The sequence below is a fragment of the Leopardus geoffroyi genome, chromosome B2 (genome assembly GCF_018350155.1).
Source record: "Leopardus geoffroyi isolate Oge1 chromosome B2, O.geoffroyi_Oge1_pat1.0, whole genome shotgun sequence".
Classification (NCBI taxonomy): Eukaryota; Metazoa; Chordata; class Mammalia; order Carnivora; family Felidae; genus Leopardus; species Leopardus geoffroyi.
In genome coordinates, this window is record NC_059332.1 from 49,864,745 (window position 1) to 49,883,125 (window position 18,381).

The window sequence follows — 18,381 nt, forward strand, 5'->3', positions numbered from 1 at the left end:
CTAACGTGGGATTTAAGAACACGGTGCCTTGGGGTGCTCTGCATTTCATGACACTTTCCCCTGGGCACTTGCTAATATGGAAAACCAAGGAGGTTCATGTCACATGATCTGGATGGGTATTTGGGGATACTAGACTTTCTTCCAAATCTCAGAGGACAAAAGATAAATGTCAAGGATGACCCAAATGGATGGGAACTCAGAAAGGAAGGCATGAGATAGAACAGAATTACAGCTTAAAGATGGGCAATTGCACATCTCATTCATTCAAAAATTATGCTCATGTTCAAAGACAGAACAAATTGAAGACCTGCAAACAGTTGGTGTCAGCCTTGCCCACTGACAAATGGATGACTTCTACTGCTGAGTCTCCTCTATGTGACTCATAGGGATTTCCACTAGGTAACAAGTATTTACTTAATACACCCTCTTTTGAGTTCAAGTTCAAGAGGAAGTGCAGGCATCAGCAATCCCCCCTCTCAGCAAGGTGGACTCTTGGTACTGTCCCTACCCAATCTGTTCATAGTTGGTGAGAAAGGAATCTGTGGTGAGAAAGGAATCTGATGTCACTCTTTCACAAAGAGTTTGGGGGCCCCTACCAGATGCTACATGAGCTGATTTCTTCCATAGTTGAAAACACCTAAACTCAGTTCTGTAGAACTACATGAGGCAAAGTTTTAAGCAAGCACACCATAGTAAGGTGATGTAGTTCAATTTCACCAAACAACCCCACAACCTGGAAATGTGTGCCTTCCAAATAATTAGGAAATTTAACCATATACACTGTAATCTTACAGCATCACAATGTTAAGAAATGAGAGCAGTTTCGGTTAATGAGGTAAAACCACAAAGGTGGAAAAGAAAAGAGCACTTAAGGGGATCATGAAGTCACTGAAGGCAGAAGACTTTGAATCTCTTCATGGCCACATTTAAAGTCACAAAAGAACATTACCAAGAAGTTGTTCCCTTCATGCTGTGGGTGCTTTATTAATACAAGAAGACTTTTGTCTGTGGTCACTGGATGACTGACTGGCACTGAAGCCATGGGAACCTTCCGGGAAGTATGAGAGCCACTCACTGTACAGATGAATGGGTAGAAGGGGCTGGAACCTAATGCCTTAGACAAAGATCACAGAAATGGAGAAAGCCTAGACTCTGGAGTTCTTTGCTACTATTAACAACTGGCAAAATAATTTCCCTTCATTTTAATAGAGCTAAAGTATTAATTCCCTGGCTTTGATGGGCATGATTTCTTGCTTTCTTGGGCACAATTTTAAAAATTGGCAATAAGTTCTAGAAATTGGGAATTTTGTGAGTGGTTAACAGTCTTGCTTCTAAATAAAGAAGTCCAATAGAGCCTGAGAAATGGCTAAGCCAGCTTATGGTTCTGGGTGATTCTCCGTCACAGTGGAGAACTGTTAACCACATATAGAAACTCAACTGCTAATGGCACATCATCTCTCCTGTCCCCACCACCTCCCCCATCTCCCTGGCTGCTATTCTGGGCAGACTTCCCAAATGAAATGAGAGTAATCATCTGGAAAATGATTTCAAAGATGTTACCATGTGGATCCTACCCAGAGGGACAACTCCAACAAGGCCAGCCACCAACCGTTCCCCCAGAAGGGGGAAGATACAGTGTGCAGCTCTTGGACTGGGTGGGAGGAACGGGCCTGACAGATCCGTGTGAGCCAATGTCCCACTTCACACCTCTCATGGCAGGCCCCTTCCTCATCCCTCACCCTGTGGACTTCTGCCATCTAAACAAGAGCTTTCTAACACCAGAGCAGCAAGGACCCAAACGTCTGCATGCGACTTTTAGAGCACATTTTCTTTTTAATAAAACATGATCACGTCTTGATTATTCAAATGGAAAGGAACAGATCTCTGAATAACCCGCATAAAAAAAATCATGCTGGAATCATATTCTTCAGTATATAATTTAAATACACACATACATAATCTTGTGTCTACACACACACACACACACACACACACACAAAGGGCAAATACTTTTCAGCAACTCAGATATTCATTGTGACATTCTCGAGCAGTCAAGACATTCAAAACCAGATCAGTTTATGCATTTAGACACAACTACATATAAACATTTAGCAATTTGTATTCCCATAATTACACCATCTGGAAACCCTGAACAAAGGGAAAAGCTGAAATAGACCTAGGAATTTGCCAAGAATCAGACAGCAAATTATACATAATCCTAGCTTGTATTTACTACTTAGTTGTAAGGCAAGCTTAGCGATTCTTGAACCTATTTCTTAGCTGCAATCCCCTCTTTTATGTAAATCTCAACCTTCTCTCTCTTCTTCACTTCTATCCCCTGGCCTTTGCATGCCTGTGTGCCCTCTAATTCACAAACAAACCCCCAGTGTAAGGATCAGGGTTGCTGGCCTTGCATGTGGTATGCAACACCACTCAATGCAAAACAAAACAATGGGTACACCTGCCCACTCTGGATTCTGCCTGCCTGGGTGCAAATCCCAGCTATACACTTAATAGCTGACTTTAAGCAAGTTACTTAACCTTTCGGTATCTCGTTTCCTCATCGGCAAATGAAAATTATAGTCCCTATGTCATCAGGTTCTTGTGAGGATCTGATAAGATAATATATGCCAAACACTTAGAACAGAGCCTGGCTCACAGTAAAGTTCAAAAAAGGTTTGCTATTATGCAAACAACTATAAAATTAAGAACAATGATGATTTTTATTTCTTCCATGCTCTGGCAGTACCTGGTTTGATTTTGCTGGCCTCTTTTCCTTTTCATGTTTGGATTCCTTTTGTTATCAGTGAAGTCACAGAGCAAAAGAGCCCACAGGTGAAACCAAACCAGATTAAAAGTAAACCAGAGGTTGACATTTATTTTCAAACCAGCATCAGAGAAGTTCAGTGTTCCCATTTATAGAGAGCACCCACCTGGGTAGAAGAGTTTTCAATAGCTTTAGCAAAGGGATCCATAATTATTCCTATTTTAATAGGAGATTTCTTACCTGGCACTCCACTCGGTGGTATAACATGGTAAACAATGGGTGTCTGCCCCCTGGAAAACTGTTCAGGAAAGGTCATCATAAGGGAGCATTCCATTAGAATATCACAACCACAGACAAGAAGCAAAAGTCATTCCTCATCGGATATTAGTCAAAGATGGTAAATGGTTACACTTCCTTAAATAAATGTGCATCTATTTCTTTTTATCCTCATAATACAACTGTGAAGCAGAGTTAACAGGTATTATTATAGTTTCTCCACAGAGGAAGTAAAGGGAATTTTACCAAGGTCATGTAGCTCTCTGTCCTGTACCATATTGCCCAAACTTTGGCAAGTCTGTTTCCACCAGCCCACCTACCATAGCCAGGAACACATTTCACCAGAAAAATAGGTAGGTAGGCCACCTTTAGAATTCCATTATTGTAACTTGGTATTTTGGAATCTTGAAGGATTTTAATTTTCTTGGCAAAAATTTGCTTACTTAAGTTGAAAGGATTGCAACTTAAATTATCATCAACACCTTTGTAGGAATGAGCAAGCTACAAAAAACTGGAGTTGGGTAGGCACACAAGTGAGGTGTTTGTTGAGAAAATGGATCATGGCTCTCAGGAGAAAAAAGGATTCAAATGACTCAAGGAATGGGAAGCAACATTACTCTTTGAGAAGGGGGAAAATAGCCCTGATGGAAGAGGTGGAAGTCTATGAAAGCCTGGTCATGGCCCTCCAAATCAGCTTTCTATGTCCCTTCCCCCAAAGTATATTCTCTGCTAATCACATGCTCTAGAAAGGCAGGGACAGTGCCTTACTCAATCATGGTTATATTCTTATGCATAGCATGGTATACAGAAGACATTCAAATTTTTGTGAATGAATCAAGTGGCCCCATTTGAGATGATTGATATGGTACCTGGAAGTAGAGGGGAGAAAAAGACAAGTCCAGGAATTTCATCTTACCTATAGGCATCTGAGTTAGTCCAAGATTAGTGCATTTCATAGTCAGGGCCAGTGTGAACAGAGAGGCATAAGGATGGACTGACCAGGCCAAGGTTTGACACATGAGCTAACAACATTCAGGAAGAGACTTGGTTTCCCCCTCATGTGACCCTCACTCTCAACCTCCTCTAGATGCCTACACAGCCTTCGTTCCCCATAAACTACACTGCTTCCCACTTGCAAATCAAGTGAAAGCAAATTATTTAGCTTGGCCTGCTTCCAGCATCCCAGGAGTTCACCTTCCCAGGCAGAATACCACCAAAGAATAACTCCGTTGTTAATCAACAGCCCTAATCAGAGGAGAGAACCAACAGACATTTCAAAAAAGCTAATGGTGGCTCGGCAAGTGTAAGTTTTATGTATTGATCCACATGGCTACACAGCCTGCCATCAAGGCTAGTTTCCTCCTTCTAAAAGAGGGTTAGAGAACAGGTCACAGAAAGTATGTACAGTCAGGAGGTCAAAGTAAGAATACCATGACCTCACCAATTGGGAGCTGGCTCTGATCTCACCAAAAGATAAGGATTAACACAATTCCACATGCCCCTGCCAGACATGCACTCCACACCCTGGACTCCCAGCCTCCTACTGTACCCAGGCCTTCACCTCTCCCTGAGGTGCCCTTGGACACTGACATTGGAAATATACCCTAGGAGCCTCATGAGGTAGAGTAGTGGTCATCACCTCCCCTTCTCACAGACATTAGAAACTGAGGCTAAAGTACAATCAAGTCCAGACCAAATAAGGACACATGCGTCTGGATTTCCAGTTTGAAATGTAAGATCTACCACTCAGTCTGTGAGCCTTCCACCAGAAGCATGGGGGTGGGGGTTGGGGTGGTGGCAGGGGGAATAGAGTGACTCCTTGATCACTCCCTCCCCTTCCTCAACATGGTGGGGTGGCTCAGAGTTAAACCTCAGAAAGAGCTTCACTTGTGATTCCCTCTGAGCTGACATGACATAAAAATGGTGTATTTCTAAGGAAAACAGGCTCCGTCCACCCACCAAGCGAGAGACATGACAAAGTGAAAAATTAATGAGCTTCCAAATCAAGCTTCCCGCACGCTGATCCCTGAGCCCGAGTGAGGTCAGCCTGAGTGAGATGGGGGAGAGGAAACACAGCAGATCAGGATAGCGAAGCCACAGCCACCAGCTGCTTGATAAACCTTCTGTGAGTTGTTCAAACTTGTCAGCGCCTGCAGCAGGCTCTTTGAAGTGGACTGGCGAGATGGAATTAATTTTTAATACTCACGGTTCCCCCAGTCCCAAAACAAAGAGACACACCGTGTTTTATTTAGCTTGGAATGCCTCTCATTAACTGCATCCCCTGGTGATTTTTCATCAACTCGCCAAGCTAGACGAAGCACTTGAGGACTTGTTTTCTTTAATGTGCAATTTTAGGAAGTGCTTCTCTTCTCTCCCCTTGCTCTCCTTCCCGATCTTTAATAAGTAGGAAAACTACTATCTGGGGTGAAAGGAACATCAAAACCAAAAACAGCATGGTGGTTAGGGAGGGTGCCTGGCCATCCATCTGCTGTTACATCTACAGAGACAGTGTAGAGGTGGTGGTGTGGGTCTTAATAAGAATGTTTTTTTTCTTTCTGCTTCATATGTGCAGAAGCAAAATTCCAGAAAACAAGCTTCTCTTGAAGTGAGAGACAAGTTGTTAAATGTGAACTGACAGCAAATTCCAAATTTGTAAATGGACTGCCTACATAAAGAGTGGATGGTAACAGGGATGATTTGGGGGGATGAATTTTTGCTCTAAAGGAGCATTAATGACTAATACTGTTATGAGCAACCCTTCAACAGAGGCACCCTATGGGAAGTACAATCATCACAAGGAACACTGTCAAACCTCAACCTTTTGTGAAAAGTCTAGCACCTTCCCTTTTGAGAGATTGGTGTGAAACTAACCTGAAATGAACAATAGGCTGAACCAAACATAAAATTAAGATCAAGTATACATATTGCTTCTCCAAAATAAGTTAGGCATTAGCTCATAAACTCTCGCTCTCTCTGCTTCCATTTGGCTCTGAGTTTGAAGGAGAATGCCATCAGCAAATGCCCTTTCAATCTCAGGTTGGAAAGAGTAGCAGAAATAGAGTACAAAGCAGAGGCAGAGGTACAACTTGGGCCCTGAGTTCCTTCATCCTACCAAGACTCAGGAGAATTGCAGCTATAAAATGAAACACTGACCCACGATGATCATCTTTGTGGCTCCTCTATGGGCTTCAGTTTAGAAGATTTAAAGTCTGACACAGGTTCAAATCCTAGTCCTTTTCAATTCCACATGTAAGTGAAATCATACAGTATTTGTCTTTCTCTATCTGACTTACTTCACTTAGCACAATACCCTCTAGTTCTGTCCATGTTGTTGCAAATGGTAAGAGTTTATTCTTTTGTATAACTTTCCAGGAAGGAAGGAAGGAAGGAAGGAAGGAAGGAAGGAAGGAAGGAAGGAAGGAAGGGAAAGGAAAGGAAAGGAAAGGAAAGGAAAGGAAAGGAAAGGAAAGGAAGGAAAGGAAGGAAGGAAGGAAGGAAGGAAGGAAGGAAGGAAGGAAGAAAGAAAGAAAGAAAGAAAGAAAGAAAGAAAGAAAGAAAGAAAGAAAGAAATAGATGGACATCTGGGCTGCTTCCATATCTGGGCTATTGTAAATAATAAACATAGGGGTTCATATCTCTCTTCAAATTAGTGTTTTCATTTTCATCAGATAATTATCAGGAAGATAAATCGCTGGATCATATTTCTATTTTTAATTTTTTTAAGAAACCTGCTTACTGTTTTCCACAGTGGCTGCACCAATGTACATTCCCACCAGCAGAGGGAACACAGTCAATAATATTGTAATAACTCTGTATAATGACAGATTCTAACCTAGACTTATCATAGGGATGATTTTGTAATGTATCAAAATATCAAATCACTATGATATATACCTGAAAGTAACAGGACATCATATGTCAATAAAAAATTAAAAACCAATTTTTAAAGAATCCTAGTTCTGTCATTTACTACCTAGAGGACACAGGAAAATTATTGAGGAGATGGGCAAATTATTTCATCTCCCTGAGCCTCAAGTCACTCATCTGTAAAACCACAATAATAAATAGGTACCCCATATAATTGTTGCAAGCATCAAATTAATGTACGTAAAGCATAGAACCTGACATCCAAGCGCTCAATACTTAACTTGCATTGGTACAGACTCAGAAACCCCACAACCACCATCCACCTTTCTTCTTACCCTGGCGAAGCAGACCCTGACTTGTAAGTTGCCTGTCGATAGCACAAAAACTCCCTCAGACAGCAAACACACATCGCTCCATCCTTAGAACCCACCTGGAAAGTACAGTTGTCCCGCGGTCCTGGACTTGGGCTGCCTACCACCTGTCCCCCAGAGTGCACTTCCAGGTAGTACAGGCCCTCGTGTGCTTCAGACAGCAGGGATCTGCAGGCAGAAAGTGGATGTCCTTGTGAATCAAAGACAGAATTACCAAAGCCAGCCGCCCCACCTGACCACTTTAAATTTCCTCCCTGCACCTGTGAAATGGTGCTTACCAAGGATTCCTATGTCTATTTGCCTTCTAGATCCACTCACCTACTAGACTTTAAAGATTGGATCCTCAGGAAACCATCAAAACCCTAGAGGAGAAAGCAGGAAAAGACCTCTCTGACCTCAGCCGTAGCAATTTCTTACTTGACACATCCCCAAAGGCAAGGGAATTAAAAGCAAAAATGAACTACTGGGACCTTATGAAGATAAAAAGCTTCTGCACAGCAAAGGAAACAACCAACAAAACTAAAAGGCAACCAACGGAATGGGAAAAGATATTTGCAAATGACATATCGGACAAAGGGCTAGTATCCAAAATCTATAAAGAGCTCACCAAACTTCACACCCGAAAAACAAATAACCCAGTGAAGAAATGGGCAGAAAACATGAATAGACACTTCTCTAAAGAAGACATCCGGATGGTCAACAGGCACATGAAAAGATGCTCAACGTCACTCCTCATCAGGGAAATACAAATCAAAACCACACTCAGATATCACCTCATGCCACTCAGAGTGGCCAAAATGAACAAATCAGGAGACTATAGATGCTGGAGAGGATGTGGAGAAATGGAACCCTCTTGCACTGTTGGTGGGAATGCAAATTGGTACAGCCACTCTGGAAAACAGTGTGGAGGTTCCTCAAAAAATTAAAAATAGACCTACTCTATGACCCAGCAATAGCACTGCTAGGAATTTGCCCAAGGGATACAGGAGTACTGATGCATAGGGGCACTTGTACCCCAATGTTTATAGCAGCACTCTCAACAATAGCCAAATTATGGAAAGAGCCTAAATGTCCATCAACTGATGAATGGATAAAGAAATTGTGGTTTATATACACAATGGAGTACTATGTGGCAATGAGAAAGAATGAAATATGGCCCTTTGTAGCAACATGGATGGAACTGGAGAGTGTGATGCTAAGTGAAATAAGCCATACAGAGAAAGACAGATACCATATGGTTTCACTCTTATGTGGATCCTGAGAAACTTAACAGGAACCCATGGGGGAGGGGAAGGAAAAAAAAAAAGAGGTTAGAGTGGGAGAGAGCCAAAGCATAAGAGACTCTTAAAAACTGAGAACAAACTGAGGGTTGATGGGGGGTGGGAGGGAGGGGAGGGTGGGTGATGGGTATTGAGGAGGGCACCTTTTGGGATGAGCACTGGGTGTTGTATGGAAACCAATTTGACAATATACTTCATATATTCATATATGAAAATATATTCATATATATTGAAAAAATAAAAAAATAAAAAAATAAAGATTGGATCCTTCGGCAAAATGTAATTGTTTTACTGAAAGTCCTTAAAAAAAAAAAAAAAAAGAAAACCTGTCTTGTTTGTCAGAATCGTAAGTTCATGGGACTTTAAGACTTGGAAGGGACATTGATAGATAGTCTAATTCTAGTTTCCATTAAAAATTTTTGACAGTTCCAAATAGATTAAGATATTTATGTGTGAACACCATAGGTCAGGGGCAAAGTGGGGCTTGAATCCTAGGCTCCTCCTGATAAAAGGAATTGATTTTATGTTACCCCAAAAATTCTTGACTTCATAATATTCAAGCAGCCCATGAACACTTCATATATCCATCAAGTAAGTCCTAGACCCTCTCTCCTCTTTTCAAAAATATCACAGTGATTTCTTTGCCTCTTTGGTGCTGCCATTCATGTTGATTTTTGTAAGAGGGGGAATATGATCAATAAAGAGCTAGCATTAAGAAGTGTGTCCCCTACAAACCTTCTCATCAAAATCTTCATTATGACTTTAAATATTTAAATCTGCACCGTCCAATGCCGTGGGTGGTTAATGAACACTTGAAATGGGGCTCGTCCCAAATAAGATGTGCTAGGAGTGTAAAATATACACTGGATTTTGCAGACTTGGTGTGCAAAAACTATATAAAATATGTATCGTTAATAATTTATATATTTATTACATATGAAATAATATTCTGGATATGTTGAGTTAAATAAATTATTACAATTAATTTCACTTGTTTCTTTTGACTTTCTAATATGGCTACTAGAAAATTTTAAATTACATTTGTGGCTTGTGTAATGTTTTGATTAGACAGTGCTGATTTAGAGGCTACAATCCCTGTTTTGGTGAAAGCAGATACATCTTTATGATAATGAATATGAGAGTACTGATGATAAAATGTGCATTTTTTTCACATTGGAATGTTAACTGAACAATACTTTTTAACCAACAAGCACGTATAAGACATAGTGTTTCTTTTCCTCTAAAAAGATTATTTACATCAATGGTGCATCTTTAAATCATTAATATGGGGGACACCCATATTAATTAGTATGGTTCAGTCTCAGTTGGTTAAGTGTCCGACTTCAGCTTAGGTCATAATCTCACAGTCCATGAGTTCAGCCCTGCATCAGTTTCTCTGCTGTCCACACTGGGCCTGTTTTGGATTCTCTGTCTCCCTCTCCCTCTACCCTTCCCCCCAGCTCTCCCTCTCCCTCCCTCCCTCCCTCTCTCTCTCTCTCTCTCTCTCTCTCTCTCAAAAATAAATAAATAAACATTTTTAAAAAATAAAATCATTAGTATGTTGGGATTGAGGGGATAGATCTCAGAGTTTTGATCTTCAGAATTTCATGGCAAGTTCTTACAGGAACTCTAAGCCCAAGTATACCATAAAACCTAAGGAAAATATGCAACCCAGTTTTAAAACCAACAGCAGGGCTATAAGAAAGTTCAGTTCAACAGACATTTATAGAGCATCTTCTCCTCACAAGATACTGTGCTAAGTACCCTAAGGACTACAAAGGTGGTGTTAAACACATCTCCTGTCCTCAAGGCACTTAATTCTAGGATGAATCTGAGAAGTGAACAACAGGCATAAAGTCATGAGAAACGTAGAGCTGAGGCACAGGGCCGCTGAGGCCACACATGCCATGCCTTTGTGTAAACTGCAAAAGGTGCTCCCTCCTCAAAGGTGTCGTAACCATCACTTGGATTTCAGCCCCTATTTGTCCCCTTTCAAAGAAGGGAAAGATCACACTCAGTTGTATGTTCAGGGAAGAGGTGACATTCTCAGGTTAGGATTTCCGTAGACAGAAATGGAAGACAGGGAGCCTTGCTGAAGGAGGGAACAAAAAACAAAAGGAAATGATTATTTTTTTTCTCTCAACCAATGATCCACTTTCATGCAGCATCTCTAAGATATGAGTGGGGAAAGAATGAATGTGAAAACTTCGTAAGCCAAAAAAACAAAACAAAACAAAACAAAAAAACTTAAGTAGGATGATAAATAGATTACCTGGAATCCTGTACAAATCATACCAAAAAGGAAATACACTGAGAAATAAAGCAAATTTCCTTTCTAACTAGTTTTGGGTTTATGCTCAATCATTGACGATTATGTCTAGTTCAAAAGATGAGTTCTTTAGATGGTAAAATGGCACTATTTATTGAAATCTTGATAGTGACAGAGCTCCTTACCACCACCACCAACAAGAAAACACAGATGAAAACACAATCCAACCCCTCCTTATAAATACCTCAGGTTCTCAAAAATCTTCCTTATATTCTCATCCTCCCTTAGGACCTAGAGCCCTAATAGGGAACTCTGGTGAAGCATATTCACAGGCAACCTTTTTAAAGCTGTAGCTGATAACCACAGTCAGCAAGGCTTGCTCTACCAAAATCCACGGAGATAAGCAAAGCACTCAACCTGTCTGATCTTTCTCACACGCTGACAAGAGTACCTGGTCCTGCACATCACCAGTGGCAAATCCAAGAAGACAGGAGAGACGTCACAAGGGATGCTCGGCAGGCCAGGCACAGCCACGTTCACCAGGTTAATCTCCAGCTGAGAGCCATTGGTAGGATAAAGGAGCTCTAAGTGCAAACCTAAACACCAGGGAAAGGGGAATTTGAGGCTAAACAGAGCTGTAATCCACACAGAACATAAAAACATGGCCACACAGGAGCACTGTGAGACACTGAGCTTGCCTAAGGATTAAATTACTACTCCTCATTTCCAAATGCATTTATGACTGCTGTGTAAATGAATGTTCTCATTTACGAGTGTATAAAAAAGAATTTTCTCTCTCTCTTCAGGTCCATCCACTTAAATCCAGGAATTTTTCAGCCCTCAAAATTATTCTTTACACTGGTACAGGTGGGTAAACTAAGCCATGGTTTAGAAGTTCCCACATACAGGGGCACCTGGGTGGCTCAGTCAGTTAAGTGTCCAACTTCGGCTCATGAGTTCGAGTCCCGCGTTGGGCTCTGTGCTAAAAGATCAGAACTTGGAGCCTGCTTCAGATTCTGTCCCCATCTCTCTCTGCCCCTCCCCTGCTTGCACATGCTGTTTCAAACATAAATAAAAATATTTTTTAAAAAGTTCCTACATATAGAATCATCTGCAAGGAAGCAAACTAAGATTCTGGGGAACACATTGTTAAGTTCTATGCTGCACTCTTCCCTATCTCATCTACAGTTCCTAGGGTCCCATCCCCACAGCTTGGGATAAGAAGGTGGATACAGGCATAAAATGGTGTGATGTGCTCTGTTTCTGTGATATCAGCAAGTGAGCATGTGGAAACACAGAAGTCAGTCAGTGGGTCCAACACCCTTCAGGCCCTCTTTTATACCTGTCCTTAGCCAAGGAAGAAGACTCACATTATTTAGGATTCTTAGTAAGTAAGAAACTTGCATTTGGTAAGACCCAAACCTACCATCAAAAAGGACTGTGATCCACGTTCCCCCAGCAAGACTACCTTCTTCAGGCTCAATGTGGAAACGCAGGGAAGACACTGTAAATAAGAAAAACACTGGTTTTGAAGTTCAGATTCAATACACCTGCTTCCCTAACGTTATAAAAACAAAATTTAGCATTCTTCAGAATCACCAGGAGGGCTTGATAAAGCACAGATTGCTGGGTCCCACCCCAGAGTTTCTGATTCAGCAGGTTTAGGGTAGGGCCCAAGAATTTACATTTATGACCAGGTGCTGCTAGTTCTACTGGTCTGGGGATCACACCTTCAAAACTTTGATCTTAAGGAAAGTTCTGTCTGATCCACTCTTCTTGGACACCCAAAAACCTAGTGTTCACCAGAACAATCCTGAATTCCTACTTTCTTTGGAAAGGACCTCAAGGACACATTTGGCTTCTGATTAAACACATAATATCTCTTGTTTCTTTCCCACCCTTTAATCAGGTAGTCATAATTTAGCCACCAATTATTTCTTACATATCCACTTCCCAGAGAAGAGGATAAACTTCTAGAAGTTTCTGTTCCTATTTAAATCCTCCTGTCTCCATATACCATCCTCTAGTTTCCTCCTTTTAAATATATCAGAGCAACTCCCCAGAAGGATACAAAATTCTGTAGATGTTTGCCTTGCCGTCTCAGAGAGAGGCTGAAGCATGGATCAGGGCTGGAATTTCCTTGAAAACAACAACAATACTATAGACTACACATGCTAGGCTAGATTGGGTTCTCTCAGAGAGACCATTGGCTGAACATGGCAACCAAACCCTCATCTTTGAAGATCTCCTGGACATGCCTCGGCCAAGGCAAAGTAAATTCAAGGAGCCATCAAAAATCAGTCAACTCCTCAGTGAGGTCCTAGATAGGCAACATACTATCTATAGAACATTTTTCAGTTCTTCTATCAGAAAAGTCAAAGGATAATCCAGGCCATGCTAACCCTGGGTAGCCCAGGGCTTCCATGTACATTTATGTAGGTGGCATAATGCACAACCGAGGATGGTGGGGAATCAATCACATCAACACAATTATTCACAGCAGTCCCAGCCAGGCCAACCCATGCTTCCCCCTCAAAAGTGTATTAGATACTTCTACCTAAAGCAGACCAAAAACAAATACCATAAAAAGATACCAAAGGTAAGCAAACTCACAGAGAAAATTAGAGACATGATTTGAGGAAAGAAGAGTTTAATACAAGCAGTTATTAACTGCTAAGACAAGATAAACTATTCCCTTTGGGAAGATAAAGCAATAAATCTAAAAAGAATTACATCACATGGCTCAAAAATGGATTCTAAAAAGAAGGTTATAAATTACTATTAGAAGCTCTAGATTATGACAGCAACCTCCATTGGCCATTAATTCATATATATATGAATGTATATGTGAATATGTATATGACTATATATGTGTATATATGAATATATATGTAAATATATATATGAATATATACATATATTCATAGCTATTTAATATATAGCCTACTAAGCAGAAAAAAATAATTTTTAAGCAGAGAAAATTTATACCCAGAGCAGACACTTGAAGACTTTCCCCAGATAATATTTTAAGTATCAATAAAATAGTTCTCAAGGCAACTTGTTGTGCTCTATCTATAATCCCTTCGAAACACATCCTACTCACCTGCCAAAAGTAGTATTTCAGCACTCATCAGAGAGATCAGCCAGCCAGTCATCCTGTCCACTTAAATCCTTTCAAAATTGCTCAGATATTGAAAGCATATTCAGTTTTGTTGGAGCAGCATAGCTTTTGTGCTTTATAAAAAAATAAAATGACAAATTACTATCATTTTTTACTTACATACTACTACTTTATGGGGCCAAAACTTGGGGAATTGAGGAAGTGATACCTACATGGCCCTAGAGTCTTCGAATCGACCCACTATCCTCCCAAGCTCAGGAGAAAAGAGTACTCTAAGAATCTCATATAAAATCATCACTATTTCACCTCCTCCCCCTTTCTTACCAACTTATTTTATGCATATTTAAGCTGGGTAAATACTGATAGCCTCTTTCAATAACTCATTACAGAAAAGCTTAATTTAAAAAAATACTAAATTCTAGATATCAAGATACAAGTTAATGGTAGTTGTGGTGTGAGGGGTAGGGTAGGTTGTTTTGTTTTGTTTCTAAAAGAGTCTCAGGGGCACCTGGGTGGCTCAGTGGTTAAGCGTCCAACTTCAGCTCTGGTCATAAACTCACAATTCATGGGTTCGAGCCCTGCGTTAGGCTCTGTGCTGACAGCCCGGAGCCTGGAGCCTGTTTTGGATTCTGTGTCTCCCTCTTTCTCTGCCTCTCCCCTGCTTGCTGTCTATATCTCTCTCTCAAAAATAAATAGACATTAAAAAAAAAAAAAAGTCTCAGTCCTCCAGGAAACCAATCAACACAAAAAAGTAAAAAGCTTAACAAAGCAAATGTTAAGTATGGTACTGGGTTGAAAAAATGGTACTAATGGGAATTTGGGGAAAACGGTCTCGTCCTCACAGCAGAGGAGAAAGGGAAGAAAGAAATGGAGGAAGAAAAAGCTGGAGCCTCCAAACTAGACCCCATGATTTCAAGGTCTCTCTACCCCATTCCACAGGCCCAGCTTAGCTGACCTATCTTCCTTAAACCCTGTCCTTTACTGTGCCATTTTTCTGCTCAATGCTTTTTTAATTCAAAGCAAAACCTCCACCACTACTAAAATGACCCTAAGAATACTTCTCAGGATTTTTATCAAGATTAACTGAGGTGCTATATGCAAAGATATTAACACAGGGCCTAACATGAAGGAGATACCCCACAAATGTTTTCTTTTCAAGGGCTCTCTATTTCCAATTCAAAGCCCTGTCTCTGACTTTTCAGTCTGGCCATGATCTGGCCCCCTACCTTCCCAGCTTTCCCTGGCATGGCTCTCCAAACCGAACGAACCCTTCTCGGCACTTGACAGTTCCCCTCACCACCTCTCAGACAAGCCTTCATCAGGTCAGCCCCTTTCTTGGCTCCTGAGGGCGGCTTTCTACACTCCCCAAACTCTCTCATTGCGTAATGAAAAGCTGGCCTTCCTTCACGGCCCAGCTCAGGAGCTGCCTCCTCTGTGGTATCTGTCCCCCGTGTTGGTTCCTATGCTGCTCCATTCCACAGAAGGCAAGGAGAGACCAAGGAAAGAGGCAGACAGACCACTCCAGATTGGAAGGCAGCAGGCTCAACAAGCAAGGAAACTTACCTACAGGGTTGTCTTGGGCACCCTCAGGATGAGTAAATCTCTACATCTGCCTGCCTGAATCTTAAACGTTTCATAGAGGCCTCAACCGGGTTCAAACACATATACCAGGCAGGTAGTCTCAGCACCACAGTGCTCTCTCAAAGCTGTGTCCGGTGGTCTCTCTCAGACAAGTGGGAAGAGTGTACATTTCAAGCACAGGGGGAGGGAAAAGGAGCCTCCAGGTCAGCTCTCGGGTCAACTGGAGGTCATGACCTCTCGATGATCCCTCCTCTTAACCATTGTATGCAATCTCACCTGCGCCCTCTTCTGCTGTGCCCAGAGTGGTCAGCAAGGGCTTTCACCAGCACGGAGGTGGCTCATTTGACAGCCACTTGGCTGCATTTAGAGGCAGATACCTCAGCAACACTATAGGCACATGCAAAAGAATACATAGATTAAGATAATGATCCTCATTATAAGTAACATTTTTTCCCATCAAGAGTCCCATGATCTAAACCGTTCATTTACCAAGTCTCCAAGGCTGGGGGTCAAACTGATGAGGTTTTTGGGGGTGATAGTAGGGTTCATGGGGTCCGGAGCCCACGACCAAGAAAGAATTTTTGAAGACATCTTTGGTGCAAAAAGGTGACTTATTGAAGCAGGGGGCAGGACCGTGGGCAGAAATTGCTGCCCTGGGACCATGAGGAAAGACTGGTTATATCTATGGGGTTGGGGAAGGTAAAGTCCAGGGGAAGTTTTTAGTGAGGTTTTCATATGCTAAAGAAGCCTCACCGGATACTGGAGGCCTAGCTATTGTCAAGCTAAAGTTGTTTTTCCCTCTAGCAAAGCATTAATTAACAGGAAGACAGTAAGGAGTTCCTGGAGAAACATTTTACTCTGCCAGCCTCAAGTATTTGTCAATGGGCTACAGATTACAAGGGAATTGAATTCTATCTGCCGTTTGCTTCTGCCTTTGTTTCACATATCTCTATGGAGGGGTGACAGAAAGTTAGGTCCTGCAGGACTGTGATCTCTACCAGTTTATCATTTGTTGTTCCCCTTTCCTTTGTTCTTGGGCAGCCAGGAGTGCCTAGGAATATCACACATATCCCACCTGGGAGTGGGAGGTGGTGTTTGCGGCCAATCAACTTGCCTTATGCTCCCTCATCAAAATCACTCAGGGCATTCACTTGTGTTTTTGTGATTTAATTAGCAGATTCAACAGGTGTGAACAGACAACATTCTGGCACAGGTGCCTCTTTTAGAGGCAATAATAATGTCCAAAGCCGTCCTATGTTGGAGGATAGTTTTTCTCATTAGAGACATTTGTGTATTTGGTAAGGACAGACTTTTGCTGGCTATCGTTTAAGGCTTGGTGGGTGAATGCAGTAAGGGCGTCTGTGTGTGCCATGACATCCTACAGGCCAATGGAGGGACAAAGACGGTGGCCAAATTGTACCAGTTGAAAACAGAACACACCCACCTGGCCTTGAGGAGGGGGAGTTTGGCAGCTTTAGGCACCTGACCTGGTTGTGCATGCCATACATGTGGGCCAGGAGAGGCAAGGGAGAGGAGATGAACTGGGGGGAGCATATGCCATATCAAGACCTTCACCTTCTCCTTCTTTCAATGATGCACAGTCCATTTCAGGCATAGTACATTTCAACAGGTCCAGCTTGCAGCAGGACAACCGGATCCCAGAGGAGACTGAGCAGTTCCCTTTTACCAGGGATGTGAAGTAATTCACACATTCTGGCACGACATCCCATTGCAAACTCCAACAGATAATGCCTTTCCCAGGTATGATGGGCCTTGGTGTTCTCAGCAGCATTGCACAGTGATCCATAGTGAGAGTTGGGGCAATGGCTGTTTTTCACGACTTCATATCATTGCCATTTTTAGTGTTTTACTAGGAGTCCCCAATCTGGTATATGGGGTAATGGTCCCTACTGATTTTTCATTTGAATGTATTAAAGTCTGGAAGAGTATTTTAGCTCATCCAGCCCAATTATTTTACTTGTTAGTAATTTAATCTACTGCTTTCATATTACATTTTTTCATTCTACCAACCTGGTTGCTTGCAGGTTATAAGGGGAGATGGGATCTACATTCACTGCCATGTTGTTTTGCCCAGTCTTTTACATCATGACCTTTGATTTTTGTTTTTCTTTGTTGTCGTTGTTGTTGTTTTAAGTTTAGTTATTTATTTTTGAAAGAGAGAACGCGCGCACACACAAGCAGGGGAGGGACAGAGAGAGAGGGAGACACAGAATCCAAAGCAGGCTTCAGGCTCCATCACTAGTTGGGAACTCCAGTGGATGGCCCCAGACTCCTTTGGTAATGGCCTTGGATGTTGTTTAGAACAGACATGATGTTAGTGCATTAACCTAGTCACTGTATTTTGGGGGCAATATGATATCCTTGGCCATATGCCATCTTATTTGGGTGCTGCTGTGACCTCTCTTCATATGTGTCCAATCTGCTTTATCTACTGATGGATCAGTTGCTAGGGTTTGTACCTGGGCTAGGGCTTCAGCTTCCCAGATTGCAACAGGGTGTCAGTACCTTACAATCTGGGATGTGGAAGATAGTGAGGACTACTTCAGGCTCTTGCTGATGGACCAAAATGTCTTTCTACATATCCTGACCCCTCAAGGACTTATTCATGAATATCTATCCTTTGGCTTCCAATTATTTAAGCCATAGGGTTCATCTCTGTAGTAAAGTCCAACTGTCAGTGCAAAGGGTTAACAGGCAGGATGCATTAGTGATCACCAGCCAAACCACAGGGTTCAGCCCATTGGCTGTTGAGGTTCGTTCCTACTTTGATCCACATGGTGTTGGTGTTGGTCTGAATGGTAATTGCAGTACATATAGAAGGTTGCCCT

At 41.8% G+C, this 18,381-nt stretch overlaps 1 protein-coding gene across 2 annotated transcripts in view; it reads right to left on the reverse strand.

The window, feature by feature from the left end:
* Positions 1-18,381, reverse strand: part of PKHD1 (PKHD1 ciliary IPT domain containing fibrocystin/polyductin) — a 494,443-nt gene that overhangs the window by 469,283 nt on the left and 6,779 nt on the right. For both annotated transcript variants that reach the window (XM_045498517.1, XM_045498518.1), the window contains exons 2-6: positions 13,934-14,064; positions 12,257-12,334; positions 11,282-11,426; positions 7,341-7,449; positions 3,008-3,065 (exon numbers count right to left, since the gene is read on the reverse strand). In XM_045498517.1, the coding sequence (XP_045354473.1) occupies positions 3,008-3,065; positions 7,341-7,449; positions 11,282-11,426; positions 12,257-12,334; positions 13,934-13,985 (442 nt within the window). In that variant the 5' untranslated portion in view covers positions 13,986-14,064. The remainder of the gene's footprint in view (positions 1-3,007; positions 3,066-7,340; positions 7,450-11,281; positions 11,427-12,256; positions 12,335-13,933; positions 14,065-18,381) is intronic.